This window comes from Rhagoletis pomonella, unplaced genomic scaffold, assembly GCF_013731165.1.
Source record: "Rhagoletis pomonella isolate Grant_MI unplaced genomic scaffold, Rhpom_1.0 Rhpom_scaffold_01802, whole genome shotgun sequence".
Lineage (NCBI taxonomy): Eukaryota > Metazoa > Arthropoda > Insecta > Diptera > Tephritidae > Rhagoletis > Rhagoletis pomonella.
The window spans coordinates 17940-36803 of record NW_023460356.1 but is presented as its reverse complement, the minus strand read 5'-3'; the positions used below and the strand labels follow the sequence as shown (position 1 = coordinate 36803).

The 18864-nt window shown below is 34.3% G+C and overlaps 2 protein-coding genes across 2 annotated transcripts in view; one reads left to right on the top strand and one right to left on the bottom strand.

The window, feature by feature from the left end:
- The first annotated feature begins 6479 nt into the window (after positions 1-6479).
- Positions 6480-18864, top strand: part of LOC118752740 — a 29350-nt gene continuing 16965 nt past the window's right edge. Inside the window, exons 1-2 of the mRNA XM_036487618.1 lie at positions 6480-6637; positions 9807-10238. Coding sequence (XP_036343511.1) covers positions 6634-6637; positions 9807-10238 — 436 coding nt within the window. The 5' untranslated portion in view covers positions 6480-6633. The remainder of the gene's footprint in view (positions 6638-9806; positions 10239-18864) is intronic.
- On the bottom strand, positions 14249-18681 carry LOC118752741. Its single transcript, XM_036487619.1, has 2 exons — positions 18558-18681; positions 14249-15247 (listed from the first exon to the last, which is right to left on the bottom strand). Exons 1-2 carry the CDS (start codon positions 18559-18561, stop codon positions 14391-14393), a joined length of 861 nt encoding a protein of 286 aa, XP_036343512.1. The 5' UTR covers positions 18562-18681; the 3' UTR covers positions 14249-14390.

Sequence of the window (18864 nt, the reverse complement as noted above, 5' to 3'; positions counted from 1 at the left end):
CTAAGAAAAGTTCGTATCGTTTTCCAAGCGATTGTACGCGTTCGATAGCATTATTTTTTTCGTCAGGCGTATTATGTTCCCCAAGTTTAGATAGAAGTAATAAGTTCAAATCAAAAATGTTTAATGTCTCTTTCGGCAATCTTTCTCGGAAATCGAGCAAAATATTATCCAATATCGGTATAAATATTTACTTTCGCTCTCCGAGGAAGGACAATGTCAAAATCAAATTCCTTAGCGATATCGGTAACTTTTGAAAATACAGTCGTGTCTGGATATAGTGAACAAATTTTTGTATGGCCTGTTCACAGCATCCAGGTTGTTCACTATATTAAGGTTGATTTATTTTGTTCAAAAACTTACTTGATTTGCTCAAAATTCATGTTTGTGTATTAACAGATATTTGGAATAAGTTTATACTTATTATACTTAGGAAAATAGAAATGTACATATGAATGTTTATTGAAAGAACTCGCGAATAGATGTTTACTTCATGCGTTCGGAAATTGACTTTTGGACCGCTTTTTCGCGTAGACTTCTCAATACTATTATGCCAGCATAGTCAGTAGTGTTGGCTTCGGCCCATGCGATAGCCTTATCGAAGCTTTTAATAGCTTCAGTAGCTTTTATAGGATTTCTCATCTGTGCTTCGCCTTGCTCATCATCACCAGATTCCGCAGTAGCCTCGGCATCTTTCTCTAAACCAATTGGTTCGTCGTCTTCGATTGTATTCCACTTTTCGATATTATTTTCAGTGTAGGTGTCCTAAAACAATCAAACTAAATGAACAGGTGAATGTCAAGAGGGTCAATAAAAATTACCTCCGGTATTACAACTTGCAGCAGATCCTGTATATCATGACTTCTTTATATTTTTCCTGCAATATTTTTTTGGCGAAGTAAGCTCAAAGGAACATCATCGTCTTAATCCTTGCTTTCATTTGGCTCTGTAGCAGTGAAGCATTCTAATAAAGGCTTCCAACATTTCGCTACTACACTTGTCTGCAGCTGATTCCAAAAAAAAATACTCTATAAAACTGTAAGGAATTTTAGATGTATTATTCATGTACCTGAGGAACGAAGCATTGGTGAAACCATTCCCTGAAGGTGTCTGCAGTCATCCATGCACTCTTAGAGTTCCGGTTGTCTACTGGGATGTCATACGCCTTAAAAGAGCGCGGCTTCTTGGCACGCCCAATTATTAACGGTTTGACTTTATGCTGTCCAGTGGCATTTGTACATGCAAGAAAAGTAATTCTGGCCTTTTCTGATTTTCTCCCCGGAGCTGTTTTTTCGGTTTGGCTGACATACGTTCTGTCAGGAAGCATTTTCCAAAACAAACCGGTCTCGTCTGCGTTGTAAATTTGGTCCTCACAAAGCTTCAATTCGTAAATAATATTTCTGAGTTTGTGCTTAAAGGGATCAATTGCCTGGGTATCTGATGATAGTTTCTCGCCGCACACTTTTAACAATCGGATTCCAAAGCGAGATTTAAATCCAGATAACCAACCAGAGCTGGCATGAAAGCTTCCTTCTACTTCCTTAAGGTCAGCGTGCAACTTTATTGCCTTTTCCTTAAGCATTTCCCCAGTAACGTGGATAGTTTTTTTTTGCGTTGCCATTTGTATAACGCCTTCTCCATGCGGGGATACTCGCCTTTTCTAAGAGTCTTCCGTTTAGATGCTCCAATCGTCTGGTAGAATATAACATTACGACTATTTTTCTTTATTCCTGAAATTGTTGATTTAGCTACACCAGTCGTTTTTGCCAAGGATGAAACACCAGCTCCTTTTCCGATTTTTTCAACACTTTTAGATTTTTGCTTCAACGAAAGGAATTTCCTCGCAGGCATGATAACAATAAATTTAAATTTATTAGCACACAAAAACTTTTAAAAACACATAAAACAGCGCACATCCACACACAAACGGCTGGAACCCGACAAGAAACAAATAAACATTAGCATGAAATAGCAGCAGCTTTTCCAATAATAAACATAAGGTGGTAAATTTCGGGGAAAACCCATTTTCATTTCCGATTAATTTTGGTGTTTTTTTGTCAATTTAAGCTTGCCGTTGCTTTTAAAATTTTGTTCACTATTTAGAGGCTTTCGATTGTTCACTATGTATAGTGTTCCGTGTAAAAATTTCGGTGTTCACTATATCGAGGTGTTCACTATAGCGGGCGTTCACTATATAGAGACACGACTGTATATCAGAAAAATGTGTTTCAGCATTTTCTCTATAATTTCGAAGAATATTCACAGTGCCATTGACAAAAAGTATGTTCGATTTGACATACACGAATCAGGGATCGAACTCCTCAGTTCCTATGGAATGTACGGCGTATGTAAACACATATCGCACGCCATCTTCAAAAGTGACACAATTAAAAATTACACGTTCGTCAGAAAATACGAAAAAATATTTCTTAGCACATGCTAATTATATGGGCAAGTAAGACTTTTTTTTAGGATTATAACAAACAACAAATTATAACAAAAATTTGATCCAGCTTTTGCTGAAAGGTAAATACAAGCTCTGTGTATATTTTTAGTGCATAATTTCAAAAACGTCAAATTTTGAGTTGTGTCAGTTTTGGAGATGGTGTGCGATATGTATGTAGGTTTTCCCTATTCGTGATTTTATCTTTGTTATTCGCATCGCTTGGAGCTGATAAGATAAAACAATGCCGGCAGTCTACAGCTGCGGTCAACTAATTAACAACGGCATACAAGAAGCCACTACAATTAAGGCAGGTTCAGTTTAATAATATATGTAGCCCAATTGTCTCCGGTATTTATTTAGAAGAAGAATTTATTGAGAGCAATCAGTAAGAATACAACAATGCGTAGATATATGTATTGTATTTGAACTATAACTAAGCCCTACCAAATCAACGTTGTAGCCTTCTCAGAAAATTTTGTAGCGTATTATCGTTGGGCATTACCCATCTAAATCTCTGTCTCCAATAATTTCCACGTCACTCTACACTGTAACATACTAGCACCTTTTTCTTTTAAGCAGTTAAGTGGCCTTATGTTAAAAATTAGACAAATATAGAAACGGAATTACTGAACATAACCAGTAAATAAATGAGGTAAATCCATAATTACTGAATTTTGTAATGTCAGGAAATGGAGCAAATCACTTAATTTAAAAAACAAGTTTTTGTAGAATTACACTATTTTAACCAAATGAAAATTGCTAGAAAAACGTATCGAAATAAAATAAAATATCCCGATTAACTTCTCTTGTAAAATTCGAACTAATTAAAAAGTAATATTTCCTTTCCATAAATCGTAATTTAGGCCGGAATATTGATTTAAAAATACTACTATTTATATAATAAAATTAAAATATGATTTCATTAAATTAAAACCACTTCTAAAACATTGATTATATATAAAACAACAACTGATCGATATTGGTAGCGAAAGTTAAGCGTTATTAGCAAAACGAGTGTATATACTTTTGTACAGATGCGTTGTTAATTAGTTGACCGCAGCTGTACGTATTTACATACATACATGTGTACAGTACGCCCGCGGTAAAAGCAACCTGTAAAAATTCGGTCAGTTGCGTGGATTGGGGTTGGTGCAATAACCGAATCACAAAAAGGTTCAGCCTGAAACTAAAATTTAACCTGAAGTCAAAAGTTAAATACTATTGTTTACGGTAAGACAAAACAAAAGTATTAAATTAATTCACTAAAAAATCATTTATATGCTTACAAAATCGAAATACATAAGTACATTAAGGTAGAGTAATTTAATTTCGAATTCTACGTTCGATTCTAAGCAAAAATGGTGAATAAACTATATGCCAAAAATGACGTTTGATCGTCCCAATTTTGTATCGTAATGTATTGTAATTTTTTTTGAACGAAATTAATTTCTCATTTACAAAACTTTGTGTGTTTCTTCATATTTAAGAAACTACTTCACAAAACCAATTACAATTGTACAATTTTGTGGTTCAATGAAAAATAAATGTCGACCAAGAAAGTTACAATAGTGGTATTCGCGCTTCTGTGTATTCGCTGTATCCTGTGTAAATGTAACTGGACGAGCATGTGGTTGTTGTTGCATGTGTATTTGATGTACCGCTAGCAACAACAAATCACACGGTCATGCAGTTACGATTACACAACATACAACGAATACACATAAGAGCGAATTCCCCTAATAAACTGCTTTCTCTATATACATACATATGTAGTTAAAATTTCGTCGGTGATACTGCAAAACATTCTATGTCTTGACACTTAGATGGTCTCTTACTTGCACCGGAATGCAAGTGCATCTGCAAATCGTTGCACCCTAATAAACGAATGAAAAAAACTGTCTACCTTTGGCTAATGAAGATGAACGATTGCCAGAATCGATCAGGTACAGATAACAGATCAATTAAGCACCAGAGGTAATAAGTGACATAGAATGTTTGGCAGTAACACCGACGACATATTTCTTGGTTAATTTGTTTTTAAATATTGGCAAACTTGCCTTTGCATTTTCTTTGAGGACACATTTTCGTCGACAGCCGACTCTCTAACTTTTGTAGAGTTAAGGTCCTTCTACTGAAACTGAAGCCAATTGAAGACAAAAATTAAAGGAAATAAGAAATTATGGATAGAAAGTTGCGTTTACTGAGGCAAAATTTTTTGAAAAGTTGCAATTACTGAGCTACTAATGCTGAACATTTGGGCGTTGCTTTGACCGAGGAATTGCGTTTATCGAAAGTTGCTTTTATCGAGGGCTTACTGTATGTGTTTGTACTGCACATTAGCGAACAAAAAAAGAGCACTTCATATAGAAAATACGTACCTATTATAAGAATGTTCAATTTTCTTCACTTCGTATTACGAGATCTCTTCGTGTTCTTCTACTATACTCACGAAACCAATATATGTATATGTACATACATATATGTCTTTTCTCTCTGACAGAATCTCTTTAGTCGATGTTCAGACACGAAAGCTTTTGTTGCGGAAACTCGAAGCTTGTTGGGGAGAGAGCGACGAAGAAAGGAGACGGGTACCGAGTCGCCCGTACTCGGGAAACACGCTTTGTGCTCTCGTTCGTCTGAGTAATTCAAGTTGGCGATTCACAGCTGACAACAACAATTGCGTACAAAAGAGTTTCTGTGTGTGAATGCAAAGGGCAACACCAAAAGAGGAATCGCCGATAATAAGAAACTCGAGTTTCCGTGTTTGAACGCAGACTTAAGGAGTTTGAAATATCAGAGTTTTGCTGGTATATATACTGATTTTTTGATTGTAAATGAAAGATACTGTCGCACGCTGTTATCAAACCCTCTCTCTAGATGTTTAACTGCCATCCCTAAATTAGCGCTTCAAGCGTCAAGCGCCAAGCAACTGTCAAAAATTTCCATGACCATACAATTTGTATGAAGCATCCCACAATAACGCGGCGCTAACGTCGAGCAAATGGAATTTTCATTTTTGACAGGGCGTTACGTGTTGAAGTTGGATGTAGAAGACGGAAAGAAAGGGAAAGAACAAAAAGGTTAAAGACGAAACGAGAGGAAATAAGAAAACGTCAAAAATTACGCCGCGTTGATTTGGGGATAGCGCGCGCTGAAACTCGTTGACAATGGAAAACGCAGTGCTTAGCGCTCCAATTTAGGGACGGCAGTCAATTGAAATTGTAAAGTCACAGCGGATAGTTAACTCACATTTTGCTTTACTCAGGACTGTATGTATATGCATTCAGTAGTGATGTGCTGAATTGTCGGTACCCAATACTTAAAAAATATTTCGGCACCCGATACTGATTGTCACAGTGCGTGCGAACAAGTCGTGCGGTTGAATGAAGCTTTCGCTACCTTCTAAAGCAGAGCGTGTATGTATACGCGAATATGCCCACCGAAAAAAAGAAAGAAAAAACTTTCATTACTAATTTATATGATATCGGATAAAAGAGAAATAATATTTTATCAGTTTTAACCTTAGTCGATCCAAGGTTCAAGAAAAATGCTTTGACAGATGAGATAAGCAGTTAGCGACAAGTTTCGGATCGATATCGCACTTGTTGACCTACAATTTTTTTAACATCATACGTCAACAAAACCGATACCGATTCCAAAATTGTCGCTAACTGGTTACAGAATCTGCCCCAGGCCTACAAAAATGATATCGTCCGATTCAGCTAGAAAAAAATGCTTCCAACAAGTAGGAGCTTCTCTGCATTATGGCCTCGAACCGACATACTATATACATCTTTCATTTGAATTCGGGTTTTGTTAGGCGAGTCTCCCTTGAACCGTTTTTTCCATATTTTTGGCCTATGTGCGTTTTTATTCGAAAACTAAACGATTCGGTACCGACTATCGAGAGTGTTGGATACTTTTTAAATCGGCACCGAATATCGATCAATACTTAAAAGTATTCACTCAGTACATCACTAGCATTCATCTGATTACTTTGCTGATTGTGAAATTGTATACAGTCTGAATTGAAACATTAAAGTCTAAGCAACACTGCAATTAAAAACAACGGCAGACGAATTCATTATCGTTTACTGACATTCTGTAAATAAAGACATACATATATAAATAGTATCTACTTATTTACAGATTATTTACTTACATACATATAAACAAGAGAAAATAATATAATGGGTAAGTGAAGTTTACAAATACAATATTTTTCGCAGAATCCTTTATAAACAGATATCCCTAGCCTAGAGTGAGAAATTGATAAGTATATTTTTTGTGAAACCCTATATTTTGATATAAGAAAACATCGTATCCAAAACTACTAAGGTTGTGTTATCTTTACCCGTTTAAATTCAGTGAAAGGCAAATTTGCTAAGTCCGAATGGAGCACAAGAAATTTGATATGGTCAAAATAATCCGACAACTTTTAATTAACATCGAAGCGTTCTTTCTAATTTTGATTAGCTATATAAACGCAAACCGTTGCATTAAAAGTTTTGCAAAATACTTGACAAACTGTGAATTTATTTATATCTACACCGCTGGAAATATATATATGTATGTATGTACATATGTACATACCTCGCTCCATTATATCTGCGTGCACCCTGGGTTTTTGAAATATTAACAAGGCTTTGCAAGCTAAATTTTTTTCGATATTTCTGTAACAAAATATGGTTCATGCTGCAAACGAAACTATATAAAACAAAGTTTGAAACTGTATACAAAAATTAAATTATTAATTATTATTAATTAATTAAAATTTAACGGATTTTCATCAAAATTTTAACCTTTTTACTCAGATTTTTTCTGGATGCAGTTGTATAGCCCATTCAATTTTAATATAACAATGTACAAATTTGAAGTAGCTAAGAAATCGCGCTGATTTTTTATAAATTTTTTGCCGACGGCTATCGACATTTTTCTCCATACAAGGTATGGTCGATTTTTTTATATGGAAGAAAATACTTAGAATGTGTGAATAGTTTTGATTCAGCAAATGATAGATCGACACTTTTAATGGATTTTCTATGTTATTTGATAAAACATAATCAAATAACACAGGTCAACAAAAATGGAAAAAAAGTTTGGTGCGGCAAATGTTAAAGCTATTTTTGATCAACTTTTTTTGTGCTGATTACGAATCCGTAAGTATAAAGTTTCCATCAGCTCCAGATTTTGAGAAGCACGAGGTGAAATTGTCAAAACATCGCGTTTTTTGCGATATTTCAGAAGCTCTAGCAATTAAACAAAAGGCGATAGAATCTTTCACTTAGGCTTAAATTAAGACTTGAACTACCATCCCTAAAAATACCATCCCTGCACCTTGATGCTTAGCTCACTTATAGTGTTTTATTGCACAGCAAAAACTGATTTTGACCAAAATTTTGTTTTTCAAAATCATAATTTTCCAGTTATTGTTCAATAAATGACCATAAGAGACCATCAGGTCAAGATGCAGGGATGGTATCTATTCTCAGGGACAGTAGACGAGGATTCTAGCTTCAATTTAAGCCTTAGTGGAAGATTTTATTCCTCTTTTATTTCTTTGCTGGAGCTTCTCAAATATTGCAAAAACGCATTTTTTTGAAATTTTGACCTCGTTTTTCTCAAAATCTGGACCTGATGGAAACTTTCTACTTACGGATTCGTAATCAGCCAAAAAGAGTCTATCAAAAACAGCTTTAACATTTACCGCTCCAAAATCAGTGTTGCCCTGTGTTATCGATCTCAATATGTAGCATATGCAGGCGCTCATGAGGAGTTTTGGAGTTCAAACGTATGTATGTATGTATTCAACTCAAGATCATTACCGAATCTACCGAAAACAACTTAAATATCTAGTGTGTTTTAACGGCGAAGGGGACACGCAAAAAAATTTACGTAAAAAATGCGCTTAAAAGCACTTCGGCGAAGAAGGACGTGTAAGCATATAGAATGTTCCAGTATTCTTCGAACAAAAATCTGTGGAACTGTCATAACTGGCCAAGGACTGTCACTTCAGCATCATTACCCTTGGGAAATTTGTATGCTGTAAAACCCGCAAACATAACGAGCCCTAACCGCCAAAATAACGTAAGCGACATCTTTTTCAAATTTTTCTTTTTGATGCAGAAATGCATCTAGACGCTCTAGGAATTTTCTGCTTCAAAAATAAAATTTTGAAAAAAATGTCGCTTACGTTATTTTGGCGGTTAGGGCTCGATAAGTTTAGGAGTCTTTCTTCGCCGAAGTTGTTTACGTATCGAATGCATGACTAACTTGTGTACATAATTATACATACATACATACATACGTATCGTCGTTTAAAGTACAAAATCGCTTATCAAAATAATGCAAAATGGTTATATTTTGTATAAAGCAATCGCATTTCTGGCTAGTATATTTCAGGACGAATGGATAAGGATTGAGCCAAGAGCTTTTGTGAGCAAATCCAGTTTTTGGCAGCAAATGTCAGTTACGCGGTTTTGTACTTTAAACGACGATATTTATCGATATGCCGATCCCTTAAACCCAATGGATTGGCAACAGCTATGATTATCACAAAATAATTTTATAACAGGAAGCTACTTAACACATTTATGGTTTATTGATAAGTATAAATTCAATCTTTGTGCAATATATATGTATTTCCAAGTTAATACTTACATATATATGTACATACATATAATCGTTGTCAATGTAAAATATCATAAGTGTTAATTTAAAAAAATGCACTTTTTTAATTCCGTTCAAGACTTCCAATGTCAATTAAAAAACAAAAACATGAAATCTCACACTTGCCGCGTACGCCGATTTGCATTGTTACACCACATACATACAGTCAGCTTCAAAAATATGCATACTCTGACGTTTTGACGATTTTATTTATTTATATTTTCCATGCCACATTTTCCTTATTCTTTATAAACATATAGTTCGTTCAAAGGCAAGAATAGTTTTTTAGTTTCACACAGATCCCCTGAAAATTAAAAAAATTCAAAGAAATTTTCATCGAAATACGATTTCTTGGAGAAATTTTGGGAATGCAGTTTTGTAGTCATAACGCTTGTAGTAAAATTTTTCTAAGAAATCGAATTGAAAAATTTAAAGTTTCTTGGTATTTCTTGCATTTTCCCCGAGCTCTGCAGGAAATTAAAAAAAAATTTATTCTATGGTTTTTTTGTTGAATGAATCAAACTTTTACAAAAAATTAAAAAATTTAAAAATTTGGGATGGAAAATATAATCGCCTTGGTATGCATATTTTTGCCGCTGACTGTATGTAGATATGCATGTTTGCACAAATTTTTAACTTCAAGCATTACCCTTAATTAATTTACTTACATCTAATACAACATCCCTTTAACTTGCAGGTGAACATGAATGGATTTCCACCAACATCGAAACCGATTTGCCGCCATTTGCCGTCCAAGCTGGTCACGATTCGGACGGTGATGCGATCTTTGTCGGTCGCGCCTACCACAAAGGCGATGTAGTAGTTGCTAAAGTTGTGCCCAACAAGCAACAAGCCTACGTCGCCTGGGGTGGTGAGGAGGTGAACAAACATGATATAGAGGTATTAGCGGGACATAACTATCACTGGGTGCCCGATGCAAATGGTTCAGTGCCACCTGGTGCTGTTAGCTGTGGACTTACTAGCCTTGGTGAACCATTGTATGTGGGACGTGGTTATCATGCCAACAGTTTGACACCCGGCAAGATTCATCCATCTCAGGGATGCTTGTATATTGGATTTGGTGGCGAAGAAGTGACTGTCACCAACTATGAAGTGCTGGTGCGGAATTAATTGTCAACCGCGTGGGGAAGGTTTGGTGTCAATGACTACAAATTAGCATCTGACTAAAAAAACTGGGAGTTTGGATATTTAAATGAATGCTATAATATATGTAAAGTTTTATATGTTATTAAAAAAATGTTATAAAAAATTTTATAAATAAATAACAAACGCTGAATTTTAAGTAGTCAACTATGAAAGAAGGAAAATCTATCTATCGAAAAAATGCTTGCTAAAGCACTTTTTTGTACTGCATAGTAAAAAGCCAAATCAAAAAGGCACTACTTAATTATACATGATAATTTATTTCAGCAGCACCTTTCTTCAGAATCTAACATTCTTCATAACAGAGTCGACTTAAGGAGCCTCGAGGCCCCTGCCGGCGGCAATCGTGAGGTCACCCAATTTGTAAACAGGCGGAAGGAAGAAAACATTTATCTGAAACGTTTTTATTTTTAAAACAAGAAAAAACCTTAACAGTATAATCCAATATGTACAATGTATGTGTTAAGTATTTGTATTTTTTCTGTTTATTGGCCTAATAAAAAATAATATTCAAACAATTTTATTGAGCTCGAGGCCGTTTTTAATGAAAAATTATTGTGGGAAAACTATTTGTTAACTATTTTTGTTTGCTTACAATAAACGGCCTCAGATTCAATAGAATTGTTGGATGTAAATACTAAAAATACTCCACTTGAATTTGATTTTCTAAACAGGCACACCCTCTAAAAACTGTGTTATAAAGCTTTTGCAATCTGTTTTGTTTGACATCCGTATTGTAATATTTCTTTGGAGCAACTCGTTAAACTTATTTAGACTTTTAAACATTTTCGAAATAAAGCCTTCCTAAACATTTTTGGATTTGCTCGGTATCATTTTTTAATGTTTCATTTTACCTATTCACTAAATTTGATTTGACTTTTTAACAGATGGCGACCCTATTTGAAAACATTTTCTAAACAAAGCTTTTTTCGATTTACAGCCATATTGCAGTATTTTATTTAACTTATAAAAAAATATTTGATTTTAAAAAAGTTGGCAACCCTCTTCAAAATATTTAAAAAATAAAGGTTTTTTAAACCGAATTTCTTTACCATACCCTTCATTCAGTTAATTAATAAAACTTAATATGACTTTTTAAATAGGTGGCAATCCTGTTAAAAATAGTGTGGTAATAACGCTTTCTTAAATCTCGTTCGTTAGGCATACTGTAAAATTTAGATGCACTTATAGTTTAAAGTAGATTTTTTAAGCAGGTGGCATCCCTTTTCAAAAAATATCCTTATTTTAATCTAGATCCTAAGCTATCTGTATGCCAAATTTTATACAAACAGAGACAAATGAACATACTTACATGCTCACAAACTTAAAAATTTACAATATTAGCAGCTTTTCATTCGTTTGTCAATTTAATTTCTAAACTGGCGGCAACTCTCGACAAAAATATTTTACAACTAGATACGGTTTTCGTATTTTTCTTGCATGGTACCCACAATACTTTATTTAACTTGTTAATTAAATTGATTTTGAAATTCTTAAGAGATGGCAGCTCTCTTTAAAAAAATACTAAAAAAAAGTTTTCTCATATCTTGTTCAACTTGTTATTTAAATTGAGTTTAACTTTTTGAACAGGTGGCAGCCCGCCTACAAAATATTTTCAAAATAAAGTGCTTTTAGCCCCCTTCTTTAAACGGATACCTTATTTAACTAATTAATTATTCGATTTTAACTTTTTGGAACCCCTTACCTTTGATAACTAATCTCTTATAATCTCTTACAATATTTTATTTAAATTATTAATCAATTGATTTTAGGTTTAGATTTTTTTTCATCGCTCCGCTCCGGTATTTTATTTCGCTCCGAGCTCCGCTCCCGGTCCCAATAAAAAACTTTTTTATTTATTTAATTACTTACATATCGAGCCCCAACCGCCAAAAAAGTTTGTAAAAGTTATTTTTCTTAATATGATCGCAATGTATTTTGTCTTGTAAATAAAATGGCAGATATTAAATGGATCGGAAATAAGAAAAAAGTGTACGGCAGAAACAATGTACAGACAAGAACCGAAAATTGTTTTGAAACGGATACGTTTTTGGCGGTTTTTCTGAAATTTTTCGTTTAGTACGCTTTTCTTCTGCACTTCACAGATGCTTTTTCAAGGAAAACAAAATATTAAGGAGGCGTCTGACCAATTTTATAAAAGTAAAAAATTTCTCAAAGTTTGGAAAGGGAAGTGGATCCCTTCAAAGGTAGGCTTCGGTCCGAATGCTATCACAGCGTTAAGAGTAGTAACATATTTTAATAATATTTCCGTACCTAGAAATGTGTGTAAAAAAATTTTCGGTGTAAAAATCCCGAGCACAAAGTAAAAAGTTATGGAAAAGTATTCTACCAATTATGTGATATTACTACTGAATATTTATATATATGTTGCTTTCACAAAAGATCGAAAAATATATGCCTATTAAAGATGCCTTTTTAGAGCTTATAAATCTAGGATCATTGAGCAGCTTTTAAAATCCTCTAGCTTTTATGGAAAAAATTGACCGTATTCAGCCGTTGATTTTTTGTAAATGCTCCGATATTGGTTGTATAAATGCTCATATAATATCTGACGCTTTGCATATGGAGCAGAATATAAAGCTTAAGGATTTCATTACTGAAACGTGGGGAGGTGCGATTTCTCATTCAGCGTTTTACACGAGGCTCTCACGAACAAGAAAATATCCCAGAACCAGAACGAAAAAGCGTAGATATGAATTCCGGCCTCGGAATTTAGAGAGAAAGTATAAAAAACACATGTGCTCCTTGCAAAAAACTATTGTTTTCCGAGGCACTGCCAAAGAATTTGCATGCAATGCGTAGAATAAAAATGTTCAAATTTGGCCACTGAATTTTTTGTTTGTTTTTGCTTTTTCCTAAGTTTTTGTTTTTAATACCTTTTTTTAGTTTTGAAGAATTAAAGGTTATAGAAATAAAACATATATACATAAATTTGTTACCTCTGAACTTTTTAGATACTTTACTTAAATCATCAACAATTTCACGTTATTTGTGGACTTTTGGCAAATTTGCTTTAAGTGTGAATAAATAAGTTTTCTTAAAGCACTGAATTTGTTTTTTATTTAAAATACATGTAATAATTTTTTTTTATAGAAATTTAATAATAAAAACCTGGGTATCGTAAATGCAGTTAATTTAAATTTGGGGTCATAAAAAACCCCACGCGATAAATTATGTTAGCAAAAAGCAGCGCTACGGACGGTGGGGTAAATATTCTTCGGCAATTTTTAATCAAACTATAGTTCATTATTAAACTGAAAGTGTACATATGTATTACAGTTTCAAACTTTGTACAGAATTCAATTTTATACCACATGCATGAAACTTTTTTGTATGGAAAAATTGCGAAAGAGCGTCAGTTAAAAAAATTGTCAAAAACTCTGATTAAAAAATTGGGAATTTTCATGAAAAGTTTTTAAAATTTGAGATTTATTTTTGTGAAATCTGTGCAAAGTTTGAAACTTTAATAGATTTAGAATAAAAAAGATAGTTTTAATAAAAATTACCGAAAAATATTTGTAATGAAAAATATTGTGAATCTTATAAAATAGATAAGTGTGTGAAATTTTTCGACACTGACTGCTACTGCCTGCTAATAAAAAATGGGGCGCATTCAATTTTAAACCCGATATATCATACAATGGTGAGAATAAACAAATGGGCAACAAGTAACCCGTTTCCCAATAACCATTAATATCATCAAATCAGCGTAACAATTCTTCGAATTTGATGTAAAATTTTTTTTATTAATTTATGTGACACAATACATGGCTCGAATTTTACCAAATATCTATGTATTTGAGTTATAAAATGTATGTATGTTCACGATACAGAACAAAAATCTGGAAGACCAAGGTAAAATGTTTATACATTTACATCAATGAAGGTATGTATGTAGTTGTAAGAAAAAAAACATTTGTATAAAACAAGAATGTATTAAAAAGTTGAAAAAGGGCAATTTACGTGTGCACGTAAACATACATATGTGTTTACAAATGTTTTATGAATGTATTCCATTATTCTACGTTGCTCCGGAGTGGCTGAGTTGAAAGCTCATCTCGTTGTCATAAGCCATTATGCGGTACTTTGTCCTTTAAACGCGCACCAAAACTTCGTAGTTTTGCACTCTTACTTCCTGTCCACCAAACGGAATGTACAAGCAGCCATGCGATTGATGAATCTTACCGGGTGTCAGACTGCCACCATAGTGACCACGGCCAATATACAAAGGCTCACCGTCGCTGGTGCGGCCACAGACAACAGCGCCTGGTGGCACACCGCCATTTGCATCGGGTACCCAACCGTAACCGTAACCGGCTAAAAGCTCAAAATCATGCTTTACTACCTCACGACCACCGAATGGTACATAAGCGCAATTCTTATTCGGAATAACCTTGGCGGGCAGCAGATCACCTTCATGGTAGGCGCGTCCCACGTAAATGGCATCACCATCAGCATCATGACCGGCGTGAATAGTGCCAGGCACTAGATTGCTACCCGATGAGTTGACCCAGGTTTCAGGTTGTACGAGCACCTCATAGCTATCGAGCCGCTGTTCATGGCCACCATACGGAATGTAGAGGCAGCCATGCGATGGGTGGATTTTGCCGGGTGTCAAACTGCCTTGCCAATGGCCGCGTCCAATGAAAAGCGGCTCACCATCGCCGGTTTGGCCAACACGCAAAGCATGTGGTGGCACTTCACCACCGCTAGCTGGTATCCAGCTGTAATGATGACCGGTCAACACTTCGATGTCTTGCTTGTTGATCTCCTCACCACCCCACGCGACGTAGGCTTGTTTCTTGTTGGGAACGATTTTTGCAGGTAATATATCACCATTGTGGTAGGCACGGCCAACATAAATTGGATCACCGTCCGAGTCGTGGCCGGCATGAATGGCGAAGGGTGGCAAATCGCTGTAAATGCTTGTGGAAACCCATGTGTGTTCCGCTAAAAAAAGGAGTAGAGTGAGAAGTGAGATTTTGAATAAATTTTCTTACTGAGTGTTAAGGTTGAAAATTTAATATAAATGTTTGATGGTCTTTTATGTACTTATAAGTACACAGTGAAATACATGAGTTAGTAATAAAGCAAAATTTATAAAATATATGTATTTTCTATTTGCAAAAGTTCCATGTGACACCCATTTATCAAATTTCTTAGAAATACAGTTACCAAGATAACTAATGCAGCGTATTTGCTAGCTTATTTACTGTCCTAGTTTAGTTACTCTAAGTATGTAAATACTTATGTATATGTATACGCAATATGTACATAAGTTTACTAATAATCTATCAATTTTCAAGCTCTTCTGTACACATACTTAATTTTAAAACACGTAAATATCAATGTGGTGTTCAATAACAAAGTCATAAATAAATACATACATTGTATATGTAGGCATGTGTAAGTACATAAGTACATCAGTGCAAACACTGGTATGTGACTCAATACCCTGCCGTAAGGGAGAGCGACTACAGTGCTGATGAATCGGTAGCTACCTGATAAATTCCGTCAATTACCGAACGACTACTTGCAGTGTATTTCAGCGATTACTTTTACAAGGCAATGTCTTGGGCGGTAGTCACCATCGGGGCTCTCTCTGCAATACCGGGAGTTACTAAAGTAGTCACTTGCGTGATTTATGGGCGCCCTACTTTTGAACCGCTACTGCACCGACTCCTAGGTAAGTAGATACTCTGTTAACCCGTGGTAGTGCACATGGTAGTGCAGAGTCGAACCCAGAATAGCGAAAAACTACCACAGAGAGAAAAAAATCATAATGGTAGCTCTGAGTATTGCGCAATATTTAAATATAGTGTTATAGGGTGCACTCTACAATAATTTGAGTTATGCATTGAAGTTGAGTAAAATAAATATATTACGAATTTATAAATTTTTAAATTTTTTTTAACTTTTTTTAGAATTTTTTTTAGTATGCAATTTTGTATCCCATTAAATTGTAGTAAAATGAAGTGCAAGTTTTAAGCTACTGCGACGGCTTTTTGCACTATTTTCTTATGGAAGAAAATGCGTAAAACCGTTTTCAAAGAAAATTAAAAAAAAAAAAATAAAATTAACGCCAGTTTTGCAATCGCTTAAAACTTGCACTTTATTACACTAGAATTTAATGGGCTACAAAACTGCATACTCAAAAAATTCGAAAAAGATTTAAAAAATTTGTAAATTCGTACTGTACTCATTTTACTCAACTATACTGAAACATTGCGGAATACTTAGAGCTACCATTGTGATTTTTTAAATTTTTTTTTTTGAGATGACATATTTTCAAAAACGATTTTCTTTTATCAAAAAATTTGTATGTGAAAATTTTTTCAAGTAAAAAAATTAACAAAATATTTTCTTTCATAGAGGATTTTGATGTGTGTATGTGTGATTTTTTTCAAATTTTTTCCTCGCCCCGTTTTCGAAATAATAGGAAAACTATTAACACGATTTGTTTTTGTTTTTGTGCTGTAAAGTTTTTGAAAATGTATTAATCAAGCTCAAATTTCATATTTTTTTATTATTTATGTTTATCCATCAACCCTAACAATTTAAAACAAATCAAACACATGAATGTGGTTCACACCCTGTATTCTATTTTGGTATGGAACGCCCCATATACAAGGTGGCGCAAAATTAAACACCCTTCTTCTTAATCACTTCTTTCTTTGGGGCTACATGAAGTCGCGGGTTTATGCCAACAAGCCTCATACCATCGCAGCCCTTAAGGAGAATATTCGACAGGAAGGCGAACAGTTATCACCGGAAATCTAGCGGAAAGTCATGGGAAATGTAATGAAACGGGCACAAATGGGTATCAACACTGGCGGCAGCCACTTGACGGATATCATCTTTCCCATTTAACAGAAACATTTTTAAAGGTCCAAATAAATATTTCTATAACTCATAAACTTTTTTTTATTTACTAAAAAAGTTATTTAGAAACATAGAATTAAGTAGAAGGCAATCGTCATTAAGAAGTGTTACCGCCTGATGAAATGATTAATTCTTCTGCAATCAATAAATAAACTATACCCGCCTAAATAGCGACCATAATTGACCTAAAGAAAATGTATTGCGTTTCATCAGCACCTCGCCAGATCATACACAATTAAATGACTCAGCAAAGTATAAGCCAACTTTACTGGGAAGTTTATATGTATTCATATCAAAAAGGAGCGAAATGGGTTTAAATTTGGGGTGCAAAACCCCGCGTACTTCTCTGACTACACATACTTCCGGGAGGTGCCTTTCTGTTAGATTTTTTTCAACAAAAAAAAAAAACGCCTTTATTAGATAAGAAAAAAGTTCTTCACTCTTTGAAAAAGACTTCTTTCTTCCTTAAAATATCCAGAGGGGAATTTTGAATTAGAGGAACTTGAAAAGGTTCATGTTTTTAGAATGCGAAGCAAGCCAAGTATTTCGTAGTTTTGTCATATTTTGAATAATCCTCGTTAAGGTCATATTGCTAGTGTTGCTTTCGTCTTTTTAGTCAGCCAAAAATGAATTTAGCGTTCTTTACTTGAGTATTATTGTCCTCTTCCCCGCTTTATTACAAACTAGCATTTTTTGAAACAATAGATTACAGAATAGGGTACTGCGGAATTCTAATGTTTTTTTTTCTTTTTTGCGATAGTTTGCCATTGTCTGCCGAGGGGCGACCGCTGTTAAGAAAAAGCATTTTCTATAATTTTTTGGGATGTTGTTTTGAAAAGGGATCACATCTTGGTGCTACGAGTCGGCTACAGCGGCCATACAATACCTTCATAGCCTTTAACATTTTTAACCACGCTTTTTTTTATTAAACTCTTGGTTGCTGTCCCTCAAGAGATCAAGCCTCGCAGCCATTACTTAAAACGTGTCGACAAAGCTTTCAAAATTAAATAAAAATATGATAGGACTCATGCACTTTGCTTCTTGCTGTTCTTTATTAGCAACAAGCGCTGATTAGATAAAACTTACGAGTTGGTAAAGTACCGGCACTACAAAGAATCGAAGACGAAAATGACACGTAGGTAAATATATAAGTGTACTCGAAACTTTTAGAATATTTTCGAAAGAAATGTATGTATTGTAAATGTATTATTTTTTCTAAGAAATTTAGTTAAAGCAACACTTAATTCGAACTTTATGAAATTTTGAAACAGCTGAGCAAGCACTTTCCTACTCATTCGTTTAACTTTTATTTTTATTTTTTTTTTTTATATTAACACTTTATACTAATTATCTTATCACTCCGTTGTAGCTTACTCACCCATTTTGTATGATTTATATAGGCACTAACTTTTTTGTAAATTTAATTTAATTAAAAAAATATTTTGCAATTGCTTGGCACAGCTTGTGGCGCAGCTCAATATTTCTACGCTGTTTAGCAAATGAAGTTGCAAATGTAACTGAAATTAAATATACAGAAACCGCCAAAATATACGAATATGTACACTAACGGACAAAAGCAAAGTCACACGTAGTGATAACGTATAATTTTGAAGTTTAAGTTGTTTTGGTGTAAGTCTACTGCACTACCAACTAAATTGTAAAAGCAAGTATAAAAAAACTAAACA